This window comes from Festucalex cinctus, chromosome 21 (genome assembly GCF_051991245.1).
Source record: "Festucalex cinctus isolate MCC-2025b chromosome 21, RoL_Fcin_1.0, whole genome shotgun sequence".
Classification (NCBI taxonomy): Eukaryota; Metazoa; Chordata; class Actinopteri; order Syngnathiformes; family Syngnathidae; genus Festucalex; species Festucalex cinctus.
In genome coordinates this window covers 15796681-15821232 of record NC_135431.1, presented here as the reverse complement: position 1 = coordinate 15821232, position 24552 = coordinate 15796681, and the positions used below count along the sequence as shown (strand labels likewise).

Here is a 24552-nt window from a genome sequence, read left to right as displayed (position 1 = left end):
TGTAAAATTGAGGACAAATTATTTTATTATTATTATTAGTATTTTTTTTAAAGTGTTTTAACAATTTCTACAAACAAAGAAAGATATTTGTTAGTCTAAAAGCAATTAGTGAGAGTTTTATTTAAATTAAATATCGATTCCTGCCAGCTGCCACTGATTAATTCGTGCGCTAAAGAAATGCTAAGTACATGCTGAGATTTGTGTTGTGTTCATCACATCTCCTGCTGCAAGCTGTCACTCAACCTGTATACTTGTTTAAGAAGTCTGTCCACCTGCAGAGACGTTTGAGGGTCGTTCCAGGCAACCGCTTGCGGAGAAGAGGAGAGGTGCAACAACAGCGGAGGCGGCCGTGTGGATTAGTCATCATGTACAGGTGGGAAAACGTGGGGGCTGAATCATTTGAAGGATTTTCGACAGAGAAGCCTGACGGAGCAGAGGAGACGAGACGATTATTCACATGTAAAGGTATCACTTAAACTTATGAGCGTTTGACTCAAGTCAAATTTACCTTTATTTTTTTTGTAAACAGTAGAACTACTCATCTTGTTTTAACAGAATATGCAGTGGGACCGAAATGGGGGTCGTCTGTGATTTTGAAGTACTTTTCCCCATGGCCTAAAAACACCTAAATTATTGTTTTGTTCTTTTTACATGGTAAAAAAAACAAAAAACAAACCACAGTACAGGACAACATTGTTGTAAAGTAATATTAAAAATCTAAAAAACAAGAAAAGAAACCTTGTTAGTGCGAAGGAGGACAATGGCATGCATCCTGTTGCTTTTATGAGCTAAGATGTTAATGGTCATTTTTACATTACAATTAGATAAGCAATAAAGCAAAAAAAAAACTAGGGATGTTCAATACCACTTTTTTTTTGGGACCGATACGCAACTCTTGCGTAGTCACCGATACCAAAACTAGATACCGATAGCACTAGTACATAAAATTCTCCCGCAAAAATTAGATAATTTTAAAGAAAGACCTATAAAAATCCCAATATAGTATTTTTCCGTAAAATTGCATGAAATCAAAGGGAATTTTGTATACCGCTAATTTCAAATTTCTAGTTCCTGATTGCAAAATGACCACTAGAGGGCGGCCGACACTGTTATTGGCCACTGTCATGAGTACTGATACTTTAAAATTAGGCTGATATTGGCACTGATGCCATCCCTACAGAAAAAATTTGAGCTACCTAAAATAGCACAGTCGAGAAGTATGTTGTGGACGCTACTTGCTCCAGTAAAAACAATGACAATCACCATTTGAGATGCGTACTATGGTGACGCTAAGCTAACCATGCTTCATTCATAGCTTTGGCGGCAATCTATCCTGCTAACATGGCTGCAGCCATATTTTTCTTTAAAACATTATTGTCATGCAACATGTCAGTCAGTCACATTTGTCAATTGTTTATAAACGGTGACTTTTTTTTGTGTAACATTTCAAAAGTAAATAAAATGACTTAGATATTAAATCAATATTAATAGCATTCCCACAATAAATTTTTATTCTCCACACTTTTTTTGCCGCATAACAACTCCCACTTAATACTGTACTTCCAATTGACATTGTTCAAATTTCAACTAGCTTAAAAAAAATCATGCCTCCCGGGGGTATATGTGTTCTAATTTCACATTACTAACAGTATTTGCACAAATTAACATTTAATATCAACCTTTCCCCATTCATTTTCAATGGGACAGACATTGAACTTTTCTAAAGTATCACATTCCACGCCCACTTCCATACATATAACACATCATCATTACCAGGTGTCTGATACTGCTCGGTGGCACAGTTGGTAAAGCGCATTGTCCAGTAACCAGGAGGTTATAATTTCATAATTTATCTCTCAATTGGCTTTATAAGCATTCCACATGCATTCAAATCTTAGCATTCAGCTTTCGGCATACCCATGCAATTTCTCCAGAAATTGCACTTAGTCTAGTATTCCTTAGAAATTGTGTGGTTCAAAAAGTCGAAACATAAAATATCTTTTAAAATGTTAAAATTGAAGATATAATAGACATTTTTCGTAGAAACGTATGCAAAACTGAGTCAGCTGCTTGGACAGATAAACACATGTAAATGTAAGCTTCTTCTAAGCTTCTAAGGTGCTCCCCCTAGTGGCCCGCCAAGTAATTGCGCAATAAGTAATGAACAATGGAGCCGTTATAGTGGCTGCTTATTAACTGCGAATATGGCGATACTTGCGATATAGATACTACAAGTTGTTGGTGTGTCAACTAGGATCAAATGCGGGGGCGACAAGTACTCACCTAAACCACTTTGCCAACGTGCGGCCAAATCCTCTGGGAACTTTGCTTCCTGTTTACTCTTGCTCCATAATGCAGTCGGTCCAGAGTTGAGGCTCTCGTTTCCATCCACGAGTAGACAATGTTGTGCGTTAGCGTGTGCGTGTTAGGCTAGAGTAGTCCATTAGTATCAAACCACAGTTAACCGCTAAGTGTGTATTGATTTGCCGGCTTACTTCTGTCTATTTTTTCCTCCATTTGCATGCTATGAAAACGAAGGAAAGAAAAACAATACGTGGTTAATTGTGATTTTTGCAAAGTTTTTTCTTTTCCACAGTGATGTGGCGAATTAGGGCAGCACGCTACTGCGTATCGGAACCCATCTAGCGGTAACCACCAGGGCCCGCTTTTCCTCTTTAGTCGCCGTCGTTGCATCACACGCTTTGATGTCGTCGGGTCGCTCAGCCAAAAAAGCCGCCACCGGCTGAGCGCGCAGGCCCTCGGCGCTCTGCTCTCCATCAGTTAGAACCTCGTGTACTGGGAGGGAGGGGATGGAGGTGAAAAAAATACAAATAAATACATAAATAAAATACAGTAGTAGAAGCATGAAAGTGTCGATTCTGCTTTAATCATTAGATTTTTCAAACAGACACTTGGGCCAGATAAAATACTTTTTTGTCAATGAAATAGACCAAACTTCAATGCAGGTTGTGAGTTCCTTCCCCAACTCTCGTGGCTTTTCAATTTTTTTATTTTACTCTCTTCATAGTGTAAATCTTAACCTGCTCTCTTCCGGGCAGCGTGGCTTGAGGTTGTGGGTTCGATCCTCACCCCATGGTGACCATGTCGAAGTGTCTTTGAGCAAGACACTGAGCCCCAATTTGCTCCCTCACTAAACAGAGTCAATTTTACACCACAGAATTTACTGTGTACTCGTGTTGTACTGTAGTACAGCATAGAGCCATAGACCCTTCCAGCTGACGTCACTGCGTAGTCTCCGCTGCGCCTCCCGGAGGGCAAACATCCCATAACAAATGAATATAGAGAGCTTGATTTTCGGCGAGCGTTTTCATTAAAGGGAGTTTGTTGGAAGGCAAAGTGGAAGCGGAAGCTTAAGGTATTGTTGTTTTTGCTTGAAGCAGTACGTAAATTGTCATTCATGAAATCGTTTGTGTCCGGATATACTTGTCTTGCTGTATATCGAAGTTTTCAAGCTATCTTAGCTTGCTAGCTGCTAACAAACAAATTGACGCCCTGTCCTCCACCGCAAGGGGCGCACTTAAACGTGATGTCACACTGGAAGGGTCTATAGGGCAGTAAAGGACCCGGTGTAAGTGTAACTAAGACATGTCTGCCGTCTAGTGGTGAATGGTGATATTGATATTGATATTATTTCCTACGCCTGTTGTTCCAAAATGAGCGGGGTGACTCCAGTTGGTGTGCTCGATGGTAAATTTCGCTTGAAAAAACACCCCGACGGGACTTTAAATAAAACAAAAGTAATTTGTGTTTAATTAATTATTAATTGCTGAATTGCACCCAATTGATATGATGCTGTTACGTTTTGAGCAATACACGCATGCATGCAATTGCGTACATGCATTTAATCAACGTTTGCAAATGACATTCAGATAATAAAATGCGTTAATGTCAAATTATTACGGTATTTTGTATTTATTTTATATTACGCCAATACGCAAGTAATTTAGCTGATTAATCGGGATTAATCCAAATTAAAAAGTGTGATTAATCAGATAAGAAATTTTAATCGTTTGACAGCACTATATATATATATATATATATATATATATATATATATATATATATAATCTCTCTCTGTATCTCTATTTTTCTCTCTATTTCTCTCTCCCTCCCTCTCTCTATTTCTGTATTTCTCTCTCTGTCTTTTTCTGTATTTTTCTCTTTTTCTCTTTCTTTCTCTATTTCTCTCTCTCTCCCCCTCTCTGTTTCTGTCACGATTTCTCTCTCTCTCTCTCTCTCTCTCTCTCTCTCGCTCTCGCTCTCTCTCTCTCTCTCTCGCTCTCGCTCTCGCTCTCTCTCTCGTCTCTCTCTCTCTCTCTCTCTCTCTCTCTCTGTCTCTCTCTCTGTCTCTCTCTCTGTCTCTCTCTCTGTCTCTCTCTCTCTCTCTCTCTCTCTCTCTCTCTCTCTCTCTCTCTCTCTCTCTCTCTCTCTCTCTCTCTCTCTCTCTCTCTCTCTCTCTCTCTCTCTCTCTCTCTCTCCATTGCTCTCACATTCTGCCACTCGTGCCCTGCCTTACTCTCTGTCAGCGCACGCGTGTGTGTCTCGGAGGGTCCGTGAACACGTTTATTTCAGGAGCCGCAGAATAAGAGACCATTGAGGTAAGAAGGTGATGACTGACGGGGACGCTTTTCCACTTTCATTCATCATGCTAATAATAGTCGCGTGTGTGCGTGTACACACGCAGAGTGCTGCTCGCAGATGTTTTGTCACCTGGGATTTAAGCTTTAAAAGATGATTGGTCAAGTGTTCTACAATGAGGTGTGTGTATGAAGGAAGTTGACACCTGCATGTGTGTGTTTGACCCAAATTAATGAAGTTATGCACTTATGTGTGTGTTAACAACTTACATGGTACAATTAGACCACCTGCCGTAAAAAACGAGATGAAATCATACAGCATCATGAAGTGCTTTAATGCAGACTCCATTTGAGCGATCGCTCGCTTTTTGGTGTGTGCATGTGTGAGATTGTGGCTTGACACCTGCATGTTTTTTTTTGTTTTTTTTAACCTAGAAAATGAATGTGTGTTCAAATACACAGTATCTCACAAAAAATGATTCCACCCCTTTCCACAATTGAAAATACGAACGCTATGCAATATGCACAAAATGACTCGACACACAAGCATGAATTACTATTGTCTTTGTGTGGGTGCGTGTGCGTGTGATGAGAGCAAGGTTATAAAACTAACGAAAAAACTAAAATTAAAAAAAGTGACATCATCTAGCAGCAGCCAATAGAAAAGCACCTTCAGATGATGTCACACCCATGGTGTTTCTTAAATATTGCGCACAATTAATACATATATTTTTTTACTAAAACTAATAATAATACTAATTAAAACTAAGCATTTATTAAATAACTAAAACTAATAAAAACTAACCGAATCACCCAGAAAACTAATTAACTAACTACATAAAAAAAAGGAAACTCCAAATGAAATAAAAACTAACTAAAATGAAAATTCCAAAATTTTAATAGCCCTGTATGAGTCTAATTTCGGTCGGAGCTAACGGCGCTGCAAATTTATGAAGTGGTCCTCAGAGACTGGAGAGACCACCGAGTGATGCTGAGGAGAGAGCCAGACACAAGAGACATACTGTAGGGCATGATTTATGAAAAGGTTTGCACATGCACAAACGCACGCAAACTTGATTTATCACGCAGCAGATGTGGAAGCTGATCTAGTCGCCGGGCGCTCCCGGGATGGCGTCTGCCAAAGGCGACCAAATTGCCACACGCTTCATTTTGCACCAAGTTTAGCACGCACAATGTGATTTATCAAACCTGAGATGGAATGCGATGGCTGATTTCACATCCTTAAAGTAGCCTGTCTGAAAGGCAAAGTGGTGCCAGCATGGCGCAGTATGGCATGGAGGACCAAAACTGCCTAAATAAATAAATACAAATCTAACAAATGTAATTCAAAAATGAAACGACAAAATATAAATAAAATATAAATGGAAATAAAATTAATTGTTGGAGTTTTGGTCCTCCTTATTGATTGACATTTAATTGTATTTATATATTTATTTTGTCTTTATTTACACATTTATTTTTTATTTTCTGAATCTTGTTTCTATTTTTGTATTTATTATATATATATATATATATATATATATATATATGCATTTAATTTTCAAATTATATTTATTAATTAATTTTATTTTTAATTTTGCAGTTTTGGTCCTTTATTTATTGATTTACATTTAATTTATTAATATTTATTTTGTCTTTATTTCCACGTTTCTTTTTTATTTTTTGAATCTTTTTATTTTTATTTTTACTTATATATTCTATTTATTTGTATTTTTTTCATTTAATTTTTAAAATCTATTCTATTTATTTATTTATTCATTTTCAACTGTTGCAGTCCTCTTTGTCCTCTTTATTTATCATTTAATTCTATTTATACATTTATTTTGTGTTTATTTCCACAATTTTACAATATTTGTATTTATTTGTACTTATGTTTTTATTTCTATTTATTTTTGCATTTAATTTCTAAATTATATTGTTTTTATTTATTTATTTATTTTCAATTTGACAGTTTTGGTCCTCGATAGTGCAGGTCATAGAAGAGCAGAACGTTTTCTGCTTGCATGTTTGTAACATCACAAACAAAAACTATCGTGACCTATTGTCTAATCAGCAATGCAATTTTGAAGCTTCCGATCTAAGGGCTGACTTAGAGCCAGTCACAAGAAAGTCATGCCATATATCATCTATGACAAAATTGTATTCAAAACTACTCTAGTTCTTCATCATAAAATGAGAATAATCAAATAATCATGTAAAAATAATGGCGTAACAAATACGGTTCCAACGCAGAACCTATTAAAGTCAATCTAATTATTTCTACAGAGAAAAAAAAAAAATAGCTGAGAGTATAATGGGCATCCTGGAAGAGATTGTTCGACCCTGGAGGTTGCGGAGTAGTCTGAGCGTGCAGTGATATACTGATGAGTTTTTGTGAGAGAGACAGCTGCTTGCTAGGTTGGTGGTGACCTCAATTTTGAGGAGGCAATAAGAAGTTTGCGTGTGGTCCACGGGGCTTCGTCGGCTGCAGTTTCGTTTCGTTCATTAAACATAAAGAGACAATTGAGCGTTAACGAATTCATCATGTTGACTGAAAAGTCATAAAACTCTGGTGCGTTAGTGGAGAGATGCCAGTTTTTCTTGCCATATAAAGAGAATTTTAATACACTAGTGGACTACGATCCAAAAGTTGGACCAACTCTAACTTTGCTGTTTTAAGATTGCATATTTTTATTTTATTTTTTATTTTTTTTACAGTGGATATTCAGTCATAGAGCAGTGAATAGTGGCACTTGTGCAACTGGATTATGCAATAAATAAATAACAGCTTTTCAGGGGGTACACAAGAACAAAACATAAAAACAGCACCCCTCAATCCCCCGTTGTTTTTTTAATTTGCTGTTGTGATTAGTTTTGGGAAAAAATTAGTTTTTTTTCCCCTTGCGTTTTTTTTTCTTCCCTAATAAATGTTCTACCAAGCACACGTGTTGAGAATATCTCATCCTTCTTGATCTGCTTGGATGTAATGATGCAATATGGAAAGGTCCACTTTAATAAAAAAAATTAAATACAAAATTGCAAGTACCAGGCTTGCACGGGCTGGCTGTCATCAGAGCGGCCGGTGAGAAATATGAAGGTTGTTCTCAGAAACTTTCATCTCAGAGTTCACTCGGAGGTTTTGTAACCTGCTCGAATGCAAATGAAAAATGATGAAATGAGCCACTCGTCTCCACATCAAGTCTTTAAAATGTCAGTGGTGGAAAAAAAAAATGTCCCTCATATTGGGCCAAAGTCAAAAGGAGACACCTTTTGAACACGTCGACCCACTTGTATTGACTCTCTTTTCAAGTTGCTGGAGCTGTGCTCAAAACTCTCAGGTTTTAAAAATCGGCTTACATGTTAAAAATTGGTATTAGTGGACAAACGGTGGTGTCAGCATGTCGCTTAGAAAAATGACGTAAACACACATTGCACCGACCCCGACTATTACGGACCTTCAGTAATTTCCCATACCATCGGCGGCGGTAGTCATTATTCCTAAAGGCAACCGGAAACCTCTTTACGGGGGCGGGATATAAAAACATAAACGATGCATACGTTTACTTTTTCTCTCATGATGTCCTCCCACATGAATTAAATCCTCCGGCTTTTTGCACATATAAAAGTAAATCTTACATGCCACATTATTCAGTTGCGTCCCCATGTCATGCCATAATTTGGCTTTCATACCTTTGTCGGTATACCCTTTAACGCAGGAGTGTCAAACATACGACCCGCAGGCCGGATCAGGCCCGCAAAGGGGTTTAATCCGGCCCGCAAGATGATTTTGTAAAGTAAAAAAAAATAAAAAATGTGATGTTAGACTAATTTAGCAGCCGGCCACAATCAAAATATATAAAATTTGTAATTTCACAAGCAGTCCTCAGATGAGCAATGAAACTTGTACGGGGGAATCGTCCTGGATGTCATTATTTTACACACAACTTAAAGTTACCGTTTGTTTAATTATTATTATTATTATTTTTTAAATCATAGACCGACATAAACGTGTTAAATACGACACAAATTCAATTACTGTGAACACAAATAGATATGACAAGAATTAGCGTCCTTATAGCATCCTTAACTGCACCACGCAATGCATTCTGGGAACAATATATATGCAAAACGGGTGGATTTAACACGTCTGGAACGTATACCAGCAAAGTGTTGCCGCGTTCCGGAACATTATTAGATGAGCTTGATAATTTAGGGCTGGTCCACAAATCTGCGTATAAATGACGGTAATTGTTTTTAAGTTATAAACTGTTATTTTACCGATGCGGCCCACTTGGTAATATATTTTCCTCCATGCGTCCCCTGAGCTAATATGAGTTTGACACCCCTGCTTTAACAGTAATATCATACAACGGAGGTCTCTTGAACCAAAGAGACGATGTCATCTTCTTGATCTTCTGTCCAGACAGACATTGAACGTTCAAATGCAGGGTGATGATGCGCAAAATGAGCGGAAAAAAAAAAAGGTCCCGGCTTTTCATCAGTACCGTTTATCCGTGTTTGTCACTTCCTCTTTGTGTGCTGATTGGCTAGCTAACAGCCAATCACAGTGATCAAATGCCCCGGCGCCGATTCAACGTGTGGAATTTGCTGGAAACGCCCACGACGTGTTCCAACTCGATCTAACTTTACGACAGTCGGCCCAACGCCGTCCGACTCACGACGTCAGATTGGGGCATCTTGGCCTGAATATTTTTGAAAGTATATATCACTTTTGCAAGGTCACAGATGCTCAGACATGTCTGATTGGAGGATTGACCTAAAGAACAAGATGACATGGAACTAAAATGCGTGCAAAAATAACCGGGAGTGACATGTACATTTTGACATGTCTGGTTTCCATGCATTGTGGGGACCTATGGATTTGTAGCACTCAACCTTGGAACTTTGATATATGTTATAATGTTGGGTGCTTACCTTTTAGGTATCACAGTTTAAAAGTGTCTCCAAATCCGTCAATTCTGGCCTGGGAACTAATTCTGGCAGAAGCAAATATGTCCCCAAAATGTGATGAACATACTCGCCAGGCACGCACGCAACATTGTTTGACGAAAGTGGAGCGCTTTGTGTTGGCACCGGCGCAACATTCATGAATTTTTCAACCAAAGTAAAACAGCAGTACGGCGTATACTTGCTATAATATTGATATAGCGCATGGCAGCCTCCCATCTCGCAGTAACATTTTAGCAACTAATTGATTGTTTTTGTGGGGGTGGAAATAATTCGCACAGACGTCAACAATGTACTCCCTTTTCCACCCCAAAGCTTCTCATGATTTCTTCTCATGTTATGAGTAGATGATGCACCTCCCCGAATCAATGTTATTGATTGAAGACTATTGACCCATTTTCAGCAGCAAAAGTTCAGTTCTTCCACAATGAATGTGATAACTTCATTTTTCATGTAAAATTAATACCTTTTAAATACTAATTTTTTCCACTTGCTGTCGACTGAAGATGACATCACCTGCGCCGAGGAAGAAGGTAACAACCAACAATGGCTCATTTTGCTGACCAAACCCAGAAAACAGGTGAGGCACGATTTGGTCATGACCTAGTTCCTCAGCACAGGTGATGTCATCATCCGTCAACAGCAAGTGGAAAAAGTTATTAATAGTACCATAAACATATTGAATTTCCATCCATTCATCCATCCATTTTCTTGACTGCTTATTCCTCACAAGGGTCGCGGGGGATGCTGGAGCCTATCTCAGCTGGCTTTGGGCAGTAGGCGGGGGACACCCGGGACTGGTTGCTAGCCAATCGCAGGGCACCATATTGAATTTATGAAATTCATTCTGGACAAAATATTAACTTTTTGTACTGCTGAAAATGGCTCAATGAGTCAAGTAGCCCTTTTAATATGGTAGTGAAAATGTTTCAAACTCTAAAATATTACATTCAAAAACATTGATGTCATATCGTCTAGGGGTGTCAGGTGATTAAAATTTTTTAATAGTAATTAATTGCATGACTTCAGTAATTAACTTGTGATCTGCTCTAAATGTATGAAATATTTTTCAGTAAGCTTTCATCCTTTTGTTAACATAAGTGGAAAAAACTTTAATAGAAATGCGTCTGCATCTTTTTGTCATCGATACAGTAACATAATAATTCATAAAATTGAGTTAAAAAGATGTACTGTATAAAATGAATGTGATATTGATTTGTGTTGAGGTCATTTTTCTGCCACTAGATGGCATAATTGCATTCAGAAGACGCTGGTGACAGCTCAGTACATTTTTCTTTTCCTATTAAGAGCTATAATCTTTAACATGAAGTAACTTCTGCACGTTTTTAAATGGGCGAATATAACTTGACACCCATCTCCACAAATATATGTATTATTATTAAGTTTATTACTGCTAAATTTTGACGTGGATGTGTCTGGAATTTTAAAGGAACTTTAAACTAACTCAAAATGAACGCACTAATTTTGACACCCTTATATCTCCATTTCATTGACTGAAAATTGCCTGTTGATCAAATGTTATGCTTCTCTGCTACAACCCAAAATAAATAAACAGCAGCGTCTGATTCACCCTTTTGCTCTTGCTCTAGCAGCAGCTGATGGCGGGACATTAAGGACAAGGACGAACGTGTTCCGCCCTTAAAAGAAGACGGGATAACTTGACGCGGGCGAAGAGGAGGAGCGACGGGAGGTGGAGGAGATGGCTGCCGCGCCAACGCAACCACCGCAACAGGAGGCGGAGGAAGAAGAGCGGCGGAAGGAGGAGCAGCTGAGCTCTTCGGGGTCCACGGAGGCCGACGATGAGGTCGACGACCTGAAAGAAGACGTCCAGGCGCCCCCCTGCAGACCTCTGCTGTCCATGAGGTCGTTGAGCGTCGTGGACCCTGACGACGACTCCCCCAACATGATTGTCTACAGAAAAGTAAGATTTTCATTGTGTAATGCTAGCATGCTCACAGCTAGTGCTGTCACTTTTGAATAGTTTTAGAATCTATTAATCAGATTCATTTCACTCATTTATTACAAAAGCATTTCCCACCTGATTACTGTTTATTAACCAGTGATTGGTGTTTATTTGGTGGGGATTGATGTTGCACTATGTTACCGGTCGCGTCATTGTTTTCCAAAGTAATATATTATTTTGATATATTTTGATTAAACACAGAAGATAATCGGTCTTCTTTCATGAAGGACTGCAGAAATCAGACAACAGTTGTGACCGATATGCTGAAATCATAATTTGGACAATTTTTAATTAAAAAAAATGGCTCCAACTAGATTATTAAAGATCCCCTGTTATGAGCTTCGCAGCAATTAGACCAATCATCCTCTGGACGCCCTAATACTGTATCAAAAGAAATGTTCACGAAATTGTACCTTGTTGTAGAGTTGCAGTCTCCATTGGGAAGGTCTACTGTTAGCCGAGCATCAAACGAGCGGATTTTGGTGGGCGTGGCCAAGGTTTGCCAGATTTCCGTGTGATTTTGACTACAAAATGAGTTGGGTGTGGCCAAGTCTCATCTTTTCCGTGTGCTCCTGTTTACCAACAGTGTTCACGTCTGCACCTGAAGTAATATTGGCTCATTAGTTTCAATAGTTGGTATCGATCCCGGGAGAAGTGAAAGATGTTCTTCTAATCCACCTTTGTATTGTCCCAACTTCCTGAAGCAATCGTTAGTTAAATGTTTGCCACAAACTTTTAGAGCTGCTAACCCTCCTCACGATGCACATTTTCCGGGTGCAGCTACCCCCATACCGGTTGAACCATAAGTCCTACGTGGAAAATGAGCACATCCCTGGAACCGACTCGACCTTGGCTTTCCAGCGGCGTTGCTGCTGGCCCTCCACGACCCTCCGGGCCGGAGATACGGGGCCGCGAAATCGTGGACCATGCTGTCCTCCTGCTGCTGCTGTTTGTTTGCTCCGGCGGGGGGGAGGGGTTGAAAATTGTGAGGGTGGAGTTCGCGCTGAGCTAGTGACGTGTAAAACCGACCTGCTGAAACAACCCATTTGAGAGTGCTGTTTGAGCTAATGTGATACAAACGCCCATAGGAAAGGGAAACATGGGTCGTTTATTTCACAGCTTTGGGGACTTAGTCAGGCTATCGTAAGGCATACTTATGTCAAAAAACAAACAAACCAAAAGTGAACATTTCATGTGAGGGGACTTTTAAAATAGTTGTTGATTAATTTGATAATGAATTACTTGTTGATTTAATTTTGACAGCTCTACTCAGAGCTAGGGATGTAACGATAACGGAAATACAGTGCTCCCTCGCTATAACGCGGTTCACTTTTTGCAGTCATGCTGTTTCGCAGATTTTTTTAATGCAATTTTGGATTCATTTTTTTTTTTACAGTAATGTACCCATTTTATGAAATTTATGAAGGTTTGAACATTCTGATTGCTTAAGTAGGAGATAAATGTAAGAAAATGTAAATGCCTCAATTAGAAAAGAGCCTTAAAACATTTAGAATAAATGTAAAAGCTACTAAAAACATAAAACTACTTCACCGATTTCATTTATTTATTGCGGGTAATTTTTAACCTATTTTAATTTTAAACCTAACCCCAGAGGAAAACGAGGGAACACTGTATCCTGATCTGGCGATATTAAAGCTGCCACAATATATCGCCATCATGTTACGTGGCTACTTTTTTATTTGTTTAGTACAGTTTAATTTTCATGTGGCATGTTTTGGCCCTTCTATGTTTAAAATCCACTTTAATCGTCAGATGAAGGGGAATTAAATGTGCTCAATATGTGGAGGAGCTCAATGTGTGCATGCATTAGCAAATAAGTGTCTCAATATTAAGTGCTATCAGAATGTAGGTTGTTGATATGCATTGCTGTCATGTACAAAAGCACAACATTGTGACTTTCTTTTGTGTCGCCAACCACCCCACAATATCGTGATATCGTATCGTGATGTTTGGATATCGTTACATCCCTCCTCAGAGCGCACGTAACCTGATCGTGCGTGTAAACTATAAAAACCCATGATGAAGAGTCTCAAAAAAAAAAAAAAAAATCTGCGGGGGTGCGAGCGACGTACCACGATACAGCGGTGGGGGCATTCACTGTAGGTGATAAACGATAATGACAAATTGTCTTGGCTCGCTCTCGTGTCTCAAATTTCTCTTCATGTGGGTTGGAAGCTGCTGCTATCCGTGCACGATTGACATATTGTTGCAATAACGTCGGATTATGGAGCAAGCCGACCTCGCGATCGCTGTCTGGCTATCTGATGGATGTCCGCGCCGCTGCTCTTATCGGCCTCCTGAGGGAAATATCAGGCTCCAGCGGCTCTGGGCTCCACTCGCTTGGTCTGCTTTTTTTTTTGTTTTTTCTCCTTCCTGATAAGTCACCCAGAATGATTAGGACTGCGTAAAGGAACAATGAGAATCTTGCGTTTTTGGGTGCAAAATCCAATATGTCAGTATTTTCATTTTCCTCCCGTATAACAAAAAAAACAAACAACAAAACTCCAAAGTGTTTGATATCAGTCAAGTCTTTTGTTGTTGTTGTTTTTTGTTTTTTTTAATAATTGACAATTCTTGACTTAGGTGATTCGATGTTTGATGCTACCCCATTTGTATAAAACAATACTTACGATTTACAACTAAATAGTGACATCACTTTCTGAAAATGTTTATGAAAGACCTGACTTATTGCACTTTAAGACCATTCAAGAATCTTTTTAAACTATATTCATCCATCCATCCATCCATCCATCCATCCATCCATCCATCCATCCATCCATTTTCTGAACCGCTGCTCCTCACAAGGGTCGCGGGGGGTGCTGGAGCCTATCCAAGTTGGCTATGGGTAATAGGCAGGGTACACCCTGGACTGGTTGCCAGCCAATTGCAGATTATATTTATAATTGTTGAATTATACAATAATAATAACGCAACAACGTAAGTGTTACACAAACATTAACATCAGCAAGGATTAAACTATATCATTTGACCAGTTATAGCCTCTATTAACACATTTGCTCCCAAAAACGCATAAATACGTTTCATTTTAAAGATTACCAGTGTCCCAAAGATGTATTTATACATTTTTTTTTTATTATTTAAGACCATACAGAAGACTTTGATGCAGCCTCATAACTGAAGCGAACGGTTTAATCAATGGTAGTTACTACAGCAGGTGGCACCAGAGTATAAGAGATCAACCAGGGCCATGTTGCAACAAGCTGTTTTCCCCACTGTTTTAAACAGATTTGTGAATAATGATGAAACTTAACTATATTCCAATGTTATTTGCTGCAAACCGGAAACGAATAGAAACATACTTTATTTTTTCATTATGAAAGAAGCGACTCTAATCTTTCTTTTGGTAGGTTCCATGTTTTTATAGCAATAGAACACAATATTCTGTGGGCCTTGCAAAATCAGTAAAACAGCCGAGTGTGAAGGGGGTTGCTTCAGTGAAAATGGCTGCGAGTGAATTAGTTAAATTAGGAATTTAATGTTTGTGGAGATTTTTTTAAATTTTTTTTTATCATGTCCTTGACATTTAAGAACAATTGATATTCCATAATTAATCAGTATCAAAGTGAAGTGAATCAAATCTATTTTGGGAAAACTCGGAGTTGAATTGAACTGAACTCTTGTGAATGGAAATCGAATTGATTCGGGAAATTGGAAATGATAAACCAGCCCTACGAGTGACCACTTGCATCATTGTAAATGGCGCAACCCAATTGGCTGCCACTCATATGGGCCTCAATCAGGGTTATAATAAGTTTTGGAATTTTTCATTTTAGTTAGTTTTTATTTCGTTTTTTTTTTTTTTTTTTTTTATTATTATTGTTAGTTTTAATTCAGGGTGTTTTTTGTTTGTTTGTATTAGTTTTAGTTATTTAATAAATGCTTAGTTTTAGTTAATTTCAGTATTAGTTTTTTGTTGTTTTTTAAAAAAAAATGTGTATTACTTGTGCGCAATATTCAAAAACCACCATGGGAGCGACGTCATCCGAAGCTGATTTCTATTGGCTGCTCGCTAGATGACGGCACTTCTGTGTGACACATTTTCAATCGTCCTTATTCCAGTTAATATCAAAATAAATCTACTTAAAATCACATTTAAAATTATCCCCAAAGACGAAAACAAAGGTCATTTTTGCTATCATTAGTTAGTTTTAGTTAGTTTTGGAAACATAAAATGTAGTTTGTTAGTTTTCATTTTTTAAAAAGGATTTTCGTTTTTATGTTATTTCGCCAACCAAATTATTTGTAATTTAGTTTACGTTTGTTTCGTTAGTTTTAGTTAACTAAATAACCTTGGCCTCAATTCCCCCCTGCGAAGATGCGCACGAGGGAGGGAGCAACAAGATGAGATGACTCCATTCCAAAGGCTATCTCGCCACCTCCTCACGTAACACACACTGTGTGTGCGTGGCACACAAGCGAACGCGACGACATGACAGTCGGCAGCCGCCATCTTCACGCTCGCCGAACCATGACGCACGCCGCGTTCGCACCAGCCAGAAAATAACTCTGCTAATGTAATGACCGTACATCTCGCAGCAGGCTGCGATTGCACGCAGTTATTTATTTATTGAGAGCGCAGCAACATAAAGCGTCGCCGTGCGAAGGAGATTAGAAAGCGATGGGCAGAGGCCAGCGCATACGTCATTGGAATCATATTTTCGTCATATGTAGCTTTTGGAAAATATAGGGGGGGGAATGGCCTTAAGCAAAGCTAATCCGCTGCAAACTTTTCCATCAGAAGAAAGACTCACTGAGTGCATTGTTGAATAATTCACATGTTCCAGTGTGCTGTTGTATTGAAGGGAGCCAGCAATTGCGGGAACAACTTTTCACGCATGTTGACACAAAGCAGCCAGCAGGAAAATTGATTTATTTTTTTTTACACCAACAAATGGTTTATAGTAAGTAAATCCATCTTTTCACAGTTTTGACTGACCACGACCACCCCAAAAATGGATGATTTCTATGTAGTTCATAAATAATTCATTGAATGCTTTCTTTGACTGCTGATAAGCATTTCCCACGCGTTATTCTGTGCCATTTCTTATTCTTATCGTTCAGCCACTATCTCCCTATTCGCACGTTGGTTATCTCCAGCTATATTCAGGTCTACTCCTTTTTTTAGATTTTTCAGGAAACACAAACCATTTGCATCATCAGGAGATGAGGCAAAAAATATATATTTAAAACAAAACAAAAAATGTGGGCAATTATTTTAACTCATTCACTCCCAGCCATTTTCACTTAAGCAACATTTTCTCCTGGCTGGATTTTGACTGATTTTGAAAGGCCCACAGAATATTGTGTTCTATTGCTATAAAAACATGGAACCAAAAGAAACGGTCTCTTCTTTCATCAGGAAAAAAAAAAGTACATTTGTATCCGTTTCAGTTTTGTAGCAGTTAGCATTTGAATATAGCTAAGTTTCATCAATATTCATGTTCCTGGTGAAAACAATGTCAAAAAGAGCTTGTTGCAACATGGCCTGACTGATCTCTTATACTCTGCTGCCACCTGCTGGACTTTTTTGTAATAACTAACATTGCTTTAAGCAACCTTTTCAGGTCAGAGGTTGCATCAAAGCCTTCTGTATGCTCTAGCATAAGAAAAACATAAAAGCCACATAAATATGTTTTTGGGACCATGGCAATATTTAAAATAGAACGTTTTTATATATTTTCGGGAGAAAATCACTCAAAGCCATTTTCACTGAAGCAACTCTTTTCGCTCCCGGCTGATTTACTGCATTTGACTGATTTTGCAAGGCCCACAGAATATTGTGTTCTATTGATATTGGGGGTGAGGGGTGGGGGTGGAGTCTATTTCTATGTGTTTCCATTTTGGAGCAATTAGCATAAGAATATAGCTAAGTTTTTTCATTATTCACAAATCTGCTTAGAACTGTGGGGAAATCAACTACTTTCATCATGGCCCTGGTTGATCTCCTATACTCTGTTGCCACCTGCTGGCCGTTTTTGTAATAACTACCATCGCTTCAACCATTCTCTGCAGTGGAGAGGCGGCATCAAAACCTTCTGTATGCTCTAGCATAAAAAAATATAACAAAGCAAAACCAAAAAAAAAACACGTATAAATACGTCTTTGGGACACTTAAAAGATTTAAACTTGAACATATTTATTCGTTTTTGGGAGCAAATGAGTTAGGAGGGTGATGATATTTGAGGTTCACTGAAGACTCTAAATAAATAAATAATGTTCCTTCTAATCTTTTAAGGATTTTATTTTATTTTTTGATTTGTTGCATACATGAAGCAAAACTAAACGTTTTGGATAAAGATCAATTAAAACACAGAAAAACTGCACACTGTTTATTTTAGTTCTTTTTGGCGGAGTGCAATTTCCTAATAATGTAAAAGTGTATAGTTTTGGTTCTATTTATATGCCTTCAATTAAGGTTGCTCCAATGTTTATGAACACGTCCGATCTACTGTTAATAAAAAAATGGAATGAATTATCATCTTAATTGTTATTAAAGCGTTAACCCTCCGATTAGCTGAATAATCGCAACTACTACGGGTGATGAGTCGACTTAGAAAATAATGGTTTGTGGCAGCCCTAAAGGTTAAGATATTGCCACATGTATCCCCCAAAAAACTTTGTAAATGTTCTTTTACTCAGAACACAAATGTATTTGTATACATTTTGTAAGTATCATTGGTATAAATATGAACTTTCGAGTGTTGTAACATTGTAGCTCAAAATCAAATGACACTGATTGTACTAAATAAGATGATTTTAGGCCACATTGTATATACACGCTGCTACTGGTTTTATAACAAGTAACATTTTACTGGCCCTCCTGCGCCGCTTTGAGGCTAACACGACATTCTCGAAACTGCTAATTGTGCATTAATTTTGACCTTTGACGAAGGTGCTTTGAAAGGTCTTAGCCTTTTGTATGTGTGTGCGCGCATATATTAGCAAATCTATTCATGATATTGTCGCTGTCTGCTGAAGATGTTCCTTCTCCATGTTCACAATTTTTGGATTACGAAGAGATTGTGTGTTCTCCCGATTGGACTGTTAAAAGCAGTTTAGCTAAACAACCAGTTTAGAGGGTTTTTTTTACATTTTTTTTTATGGATTTACATTTCTTTGGCTAAAACTACCACATAAGTGTTGTCACTGTCGAATATTTTTAGAATCGATTATTCAATTGATTAAGCTTAATTAACTCATTCACTGCCATTGACGGAAAAAGACGTCAAATGATGCATTTTTTTGCTGGGCTGGCTGTCACTGTGTTAAACTAATCACACTCATTTGATTTAGCATTAATATGTATTACAAAACATTTTCCCCCTGATTATTGTTTATTAACCAGTGGTTTGTGTTTATTTTGTACATTGTATTCTTAGTGATTTAAAAAAAAAAAAAAAAAAAAGTGTGTGTGTGGGGGGGTGTTGAAGTTGTACTATGTGACCGGAAATATCGGTCATTGTTTTCCAAAGTAAAAACAAATGTTTGAAATTCTTTTATTTTGATTAAGCACAGAAGACAGTCAGTCTTTTCTTTTTTTTTTTTTTTTTTGTGAAGGACTACAGAAATCATTGAACGATTACTGTTGATATGCTAAAATCAGAGAATTTGGACAATTTTAAATAAAAAAAAATTGGCTCCAAGTGATTATTCGATTATTGAAATATTTGTCGATTAATTTAATAATCAATTACTTGTCAGTTAATTGATTAATTTTGACATTACTGTCACACATACGCAGTTGATGTGATTTAAAATAATGAGAAACCCCCCCCCCCCAGAGAAATGTGTCACACAGGCAGGTATAAAATGAGGGGGGGGGGGGGGGGGGGAGTCCAGTAATATTTTTTATTACTGTAAAATCCTTGAATAAGACACATTTTGTCAATATAAAATGATCTAAATGCCGATTTTTTTTAATTTTTTTTTTTTTTTTTTTTCTTTCCCTTCTTCCCCCCAAGAGTGGATTATACATGGGGATGTTACGGTGGGGATGTTCCTTCTAAAATTGGCATGTATTGTACATTATCATCATAAGGGACGTAGCAACTTCATAGCTACTATGAATATCATCACAAGGGAAATAACTGGCCACATTACATCATAAGGAACATAGTAACTGCAAAGACTAGACCAACTAACAGTGGCTAATTTCATCATCATCAACACAATATCACCATAAGGGGCATAGAAACTGCAAAGCAGCTACAAATATCACAAGGGGCACAGCAAATGGCCACATTTTTAATCATAAGGTACATAGTAACTGCATAAGACTAGACCAGCTAACTGGCTAATATATCCTCATCAACACAATATCATCATAAGGAATGCAAATTGGCATGTCCGTTTGATTTGCTCCAGTTGTTGCTCGTCGTGTATTGTCAAATATGGTCTCATCATTGTCAACTCCGTGCAGGGCACCCCCTTCCAAGCTGGAGGCTGATGAGAGAAATTGCGCTTAATTGACAAGCACCTCATTTCCAATCACTGCCTGCTGGCTAATACGAATAAAAAGAACCAGGTGGTACGCCTCTGGGCTGGATAATGGCTGCAGGTGTAGTTACTTACAGATCAGGTCGAGCGTCTCACCAAATATGAACACCCCCACAATGTTCCTTTTCCTTTTTTAGACAATACAATATTCATTGGCCTTTTGCAGCCGCACTCCCCCTTTTGAAATTTCTACATCTCATTTGAGCCCAGAAAACATCTGTGTTATTATTTTCTGACAAAACAAAATGCTAATCCATTTTGGAGCATGATTAACCGTGGGATTAATTAGGAATTAAACAGTTTGCTCTCTGGACAAGGCCACTGTGTTCACAACAAAAGAATTACGGCGCCACAATAACCCGGATGCACAACAAACTGTTGTTTGGCTGCGATTATTATTTACTGGCTGTGCGTGAGTCACCACATCTGCATCACAAATACTGGGCTCAGACACACCTACAGCATACTTCACCTGTGAGGGAGAGGTGCTAATCTAATTTTAAATTTGTGATCAAGAAATTAATTACAAATTTAAATTAAAAATCTTAGTTGCATGACTTCAATAGTTAACGCACAATTAATTGAAAATTTTATATCTGATCTAAATGTTCAATAAAAATGTTTTTCTAAGTTTTCATACTCTTGTTTTTTAACATAAGTGGTAAAAAAAAATGTTAAATAGAAATATGTATGCACCATTTAGTTAGTTATTTCATAATAATTCATAAAATTGAATGAAAATGTACTGTACTGTAAAAAATGAGTGTCATATTGATGGAGTGATGGATGTGGAAGACCAATGAGGAAAATATGCTGAAATATACACAAGTCATTCTCTTCTGCAATCCAGATTACAGTACGTGAAATAATATGGTTGAAAATGTAAATATTAGGGATGTTAGGTGATTAATTTTTTTTCATAATTAATCACGACTTTAATAGTTAACTCACGATTAAGCGCACATTTTTATATCTGTTGTAAATGTACAACAAAATATTAATATATAATAAATATACAATAAAATATATTTTCTCTGAGATTTCATACTCTTAACATAAAAGTGAAAAAAAATTGCGAAACTCCTAGAAATATAGCTGCATCTTTTAGTCATTGATACAGTAATTTAATAATAATTCATAAATATCAGTTAAAATTAAAAAGATGTACTGTACTGTAAAAAAAAAAATTAGTGCGATTTTTATTTGTGTTGAGGTCATTTTTTCTGCCACTAGATGGCATAACTGCATTTGTAAGATGGTGGTGACAGCTCAGTGCGTTTTTCTTTTTGTATTAAGAGCCATCTAATCTTTAACATGAAGTAAACTAGAAATTCGGTAAATATATGCATTATGATTACATTTATTACTGCTAAATTTTGACGTGGACGTACCCCCAGTACAGGCTTTCCAAGTGAGGGACGGTCATCAATTGCACATTTAATAAAAATAAATAAATAAATAAAAAATTAAATCAGAGACGTTAAAGGAACTTTAAATGAACATAAATTTAACAAACTAATTTTGCCACCCCTACTGGCAATATAACATATGCTCGATAGACAAATGCAAATACTACAGTACCAGTTTGAGTGTATTTTCAATTCCATATTTTCAAACGCCAATTCCCACCTGTACCTGCGCTCGCATTTGCAGTCACCTCGCCTTCATTCTGTATGAACAATCAACAGTTCAAAGTGTTGACAGAGAATCAAGGCCAAGCAGCTTCCTTTTGACACCTGCTGTCAGTGTGTCGACCATAAAAAAAAAAGAATACCCTGAATGCATCAATAAAGCCAACTGGCTGCGCTGTGAGAGCGAGATGAGCAAACAAGGGAACGGAGCGCCCCGGAAGGTGATTCACATCAGACTCATTCAAGCGCTCTTTCCATTTGGGCTGCAACCGCTTGTATGTTTGAATAAACAGACACACACAAGCTCACAGCTCGTTTATACTGACGTTTTCTTTTGTTTTTTTAAGGCATGTGTCTTTCACTCTATTTAACCAGGAAGGTTAGGTTAAGGTCGTGAACAATCAAGTCTCGTTATTGCAACTTGTGCCAAGACGATAATGACTTCAAGTCAAAGCCTGTCTCAGGCACCAGTGATCAAATTGATCTGACCATTGATTCCAAAGTATGAAAACAACACTAAAGGCTTTAAAGAGGATTTGTTTGGATTACGACAACGAGGAGGTTTGGAAGTCATTTGAGACGAAAAGACTTTATGGGAGAAAGGAAAACCATTTCCACTGCAGCAAAGTGGAGACAGAAGTACAACACGGAAGCATTATGACCACTCTGATGGAAAATCGTCAAATGCGTGTTGAGGGGTCACTACCAGGCAAAGCGATGACAAATTAACATATCATACTGTGCTGTATGTTTTGATTGACCCCTGTACTTGTTCATACTGGAGAGTGTGGATCTAATTTTGGTCAATATAATGTCAATTCTCAACGCCACAGTTTGAGTGAGAACTACTTCACTGGAGTACAAAGACATGAGACATCTTGTAAAATGTGTGACCCCCCCTCACTGCTGCTGTTATTAATAGCACAGTTTTTTTTTTGGTCTGCCTTACTCTGAAAAGCATATTTTGATCTTGAAAAGTGTATCAAGTTATAACAAGAAAAATTGGCACTAAAGTGAAACTATATCTAACCAGAGAGTGAAATCAAATATGAGTTACCATGTCCCTTTTGATAATGTGGCCAGTTGCTATGCAGTTGATATGCCACTTGTGATTATATTTGTAGTTGCTATGCATTTGCTTTGCCCCTTATGATGATATTGTGTTGATGATATATTAGCCATTGTTAGTTGGTCTTGTCTTGTGCAGTACTATGCCCCTTATGATGATAATGTGGCCAGTTGCTATGCCCCTTGTGATATTTGTAGTTGCTATGCAAATGCTATGTTCCTTATGATGATATTGTGTTGATGATGATATATTAGCCAGTTAGTTGGTCTAGTCTTATGCAGTTACTATGTACCTTATGATGAAAATGTGGCCAGTTGCTGTGCCCCTTGTGATATTTGTAGTTGCTATGCAGTTTCTATGCCTCTTATGGTGATATTATGTTGATGATGATGAAATTAGCCACTGTTAGTTGGTCTAGTCTTTGCAGGCACTATGTTCCTTATGATGATAATGTGGCCAGTTGCTATTTCCCTTGTGATGATATTCGTAGTAGCTATGCAGTTGCTACGTCCCTTATGATGATAATGTACAATGATGATATATTAGTAGGGGTGGGACAAAAAACCGATTCGACCGAACCATCGGTCGTTAAGGGGAGCTAAACGACCGTATCGGTAGCAGACTTGTCAACCGATACAAAATCCGCCGGGAATCCTTAGATACATCGCTTGTAAAGCTGTGGACCGGATATCGCGTGGCTGTGAATCGGTTGCGAGTGAGGCTTTATGGTTTTCATAACAATAGCAAGAGTTCTGCGCCGTGCTCTACTTGTTTTGTTTACATTTCAGTAGCATCACTATTCAAGCTACTTCCCTGTTTACAGAGAGCTAGCAAAGTAGCGCTCAGAGACGCTTCATTCCCCGGATGTTGTAAACATAATGCAAAGACGTTACGCACCTTGGGGAGGAGCCTACCGTCAACGCCGTGCTCGCGACACGGCGCGCGCGCGCACAACGAGTGACAACATGCAACAGTTAGCAGAAGCTAACCCATTGCAATCGAGTCCTCTCGGTGCACTGGTATGTCCCGGGCCGGCGTTGGTACTGCGCGCGAGCCAAAAAGAATAACTCCCGTGACGATCCAATGCATGGATTCAAACGACACAGGTATGTCCCACAGCCAACACACCAGCTATGCTAAAAGCACACTGCAAGTGTATCTCATTTCTCAGTTTGTGGCTCCCTGTCAATGTCTACAACTAGCATGAGCAGCAGATAGGAGAACTGAGACGTGCCCGTGATTACGTCATCAAACGCAAAATGAACGACAGCCCAAAAAAACAAAACATAAACAGTAGTGATTCCGTGGTCATCATCTTGTCTCAGATAAAAAAAAAAAAAAAAAGATGTCATACATTAACCAAAAATGAATATGATGGCAAAAGAAAAACAAATATTGTTAAAAACAAAAATTGTTAATAAAAAGGGAAGGGCACTTTTGGAAATATTTTTGGATATATTAAGTGGTTAAAATGTGTTTGATAGATTTATTGTTCCATAAGGTGGCTTCATATTTCTTTTGGCTGGACGGTAGGTTTATTTCATGTCTTAAATTTATGTTTCTGAAATACTTCACAATGTGCACATATTCTGTTTAATTGTGTTGGTGTCTTTTTAAAGGTTAAATATTTATATTTCAAATTGAATTATCAGCCTTTTTTTCCTGATCCTTATTTTGAATTAAAAAAAACAAAACAAAAACAACAATTATAACTCTCAATAACGACTAATAAGTATTTAACCTGATACATTTTTCAGTCATATC

At 37.9% G+C, this 24552-nt stretch overlaps 1 protein-coding gene and 1 long non-coding RNA gene across 13 annotated transcripts in view; one reads left to right on the top strand and one right to left on the bottom strand.

Moving 5' to 3' along the window:
• rgs6 (regulator of G protein signaling 6) overlaps positions 1–24552 on the top strand; it is an 89906-nt gene that overhangs the window by 119 nt on the left and 65235 nt on the right. The window contains exons 1-3 of one of the 12 annotated variants that reach the window (XM_077510851.1): positions 4490–4619; positions 10073–10146; positions 11180–11508. In XM_077510851.1, the coding sequence (XP_077366977.1) occupies positions 11287–11508 (222 nt within the window). In that variant the 5' untranslated portion in view covers positions 4490–4619; positions 10073–10146; positions 11180–11286. Of the gene's footprint in view, positions 1–44; positions 466–4454; positions 4620–10072; positions 10147–11176; positions 11509–24552 lie in introns of those variants that run through there. The other 11 variants (XM_077510852.1, XM_077510849.1, XM_077510846.1 and 8 more) reach the window with 11 other exon arrangements.
• LOC144010511 (uncharacterized) overlaps positions 1–24552 on the bottom strand; it is a 28369-nt gene that overhangs the window by 1859 nt on the left and 1958 nt on the right. Inside the window, exons 2-3 of the long non-coding RNA XR_013281243.1 lie at positions 2284–2796; positions 273–423 (exon numbers count right to left, since the gene is read on the bottom strand). This is a non-coding gene — a long non-coding RNA (uncharacterized LOC144010511). The remainder of the gene's footprint in view (positions 1–272; positions 424–2283; positions 2797–24552) is intronic.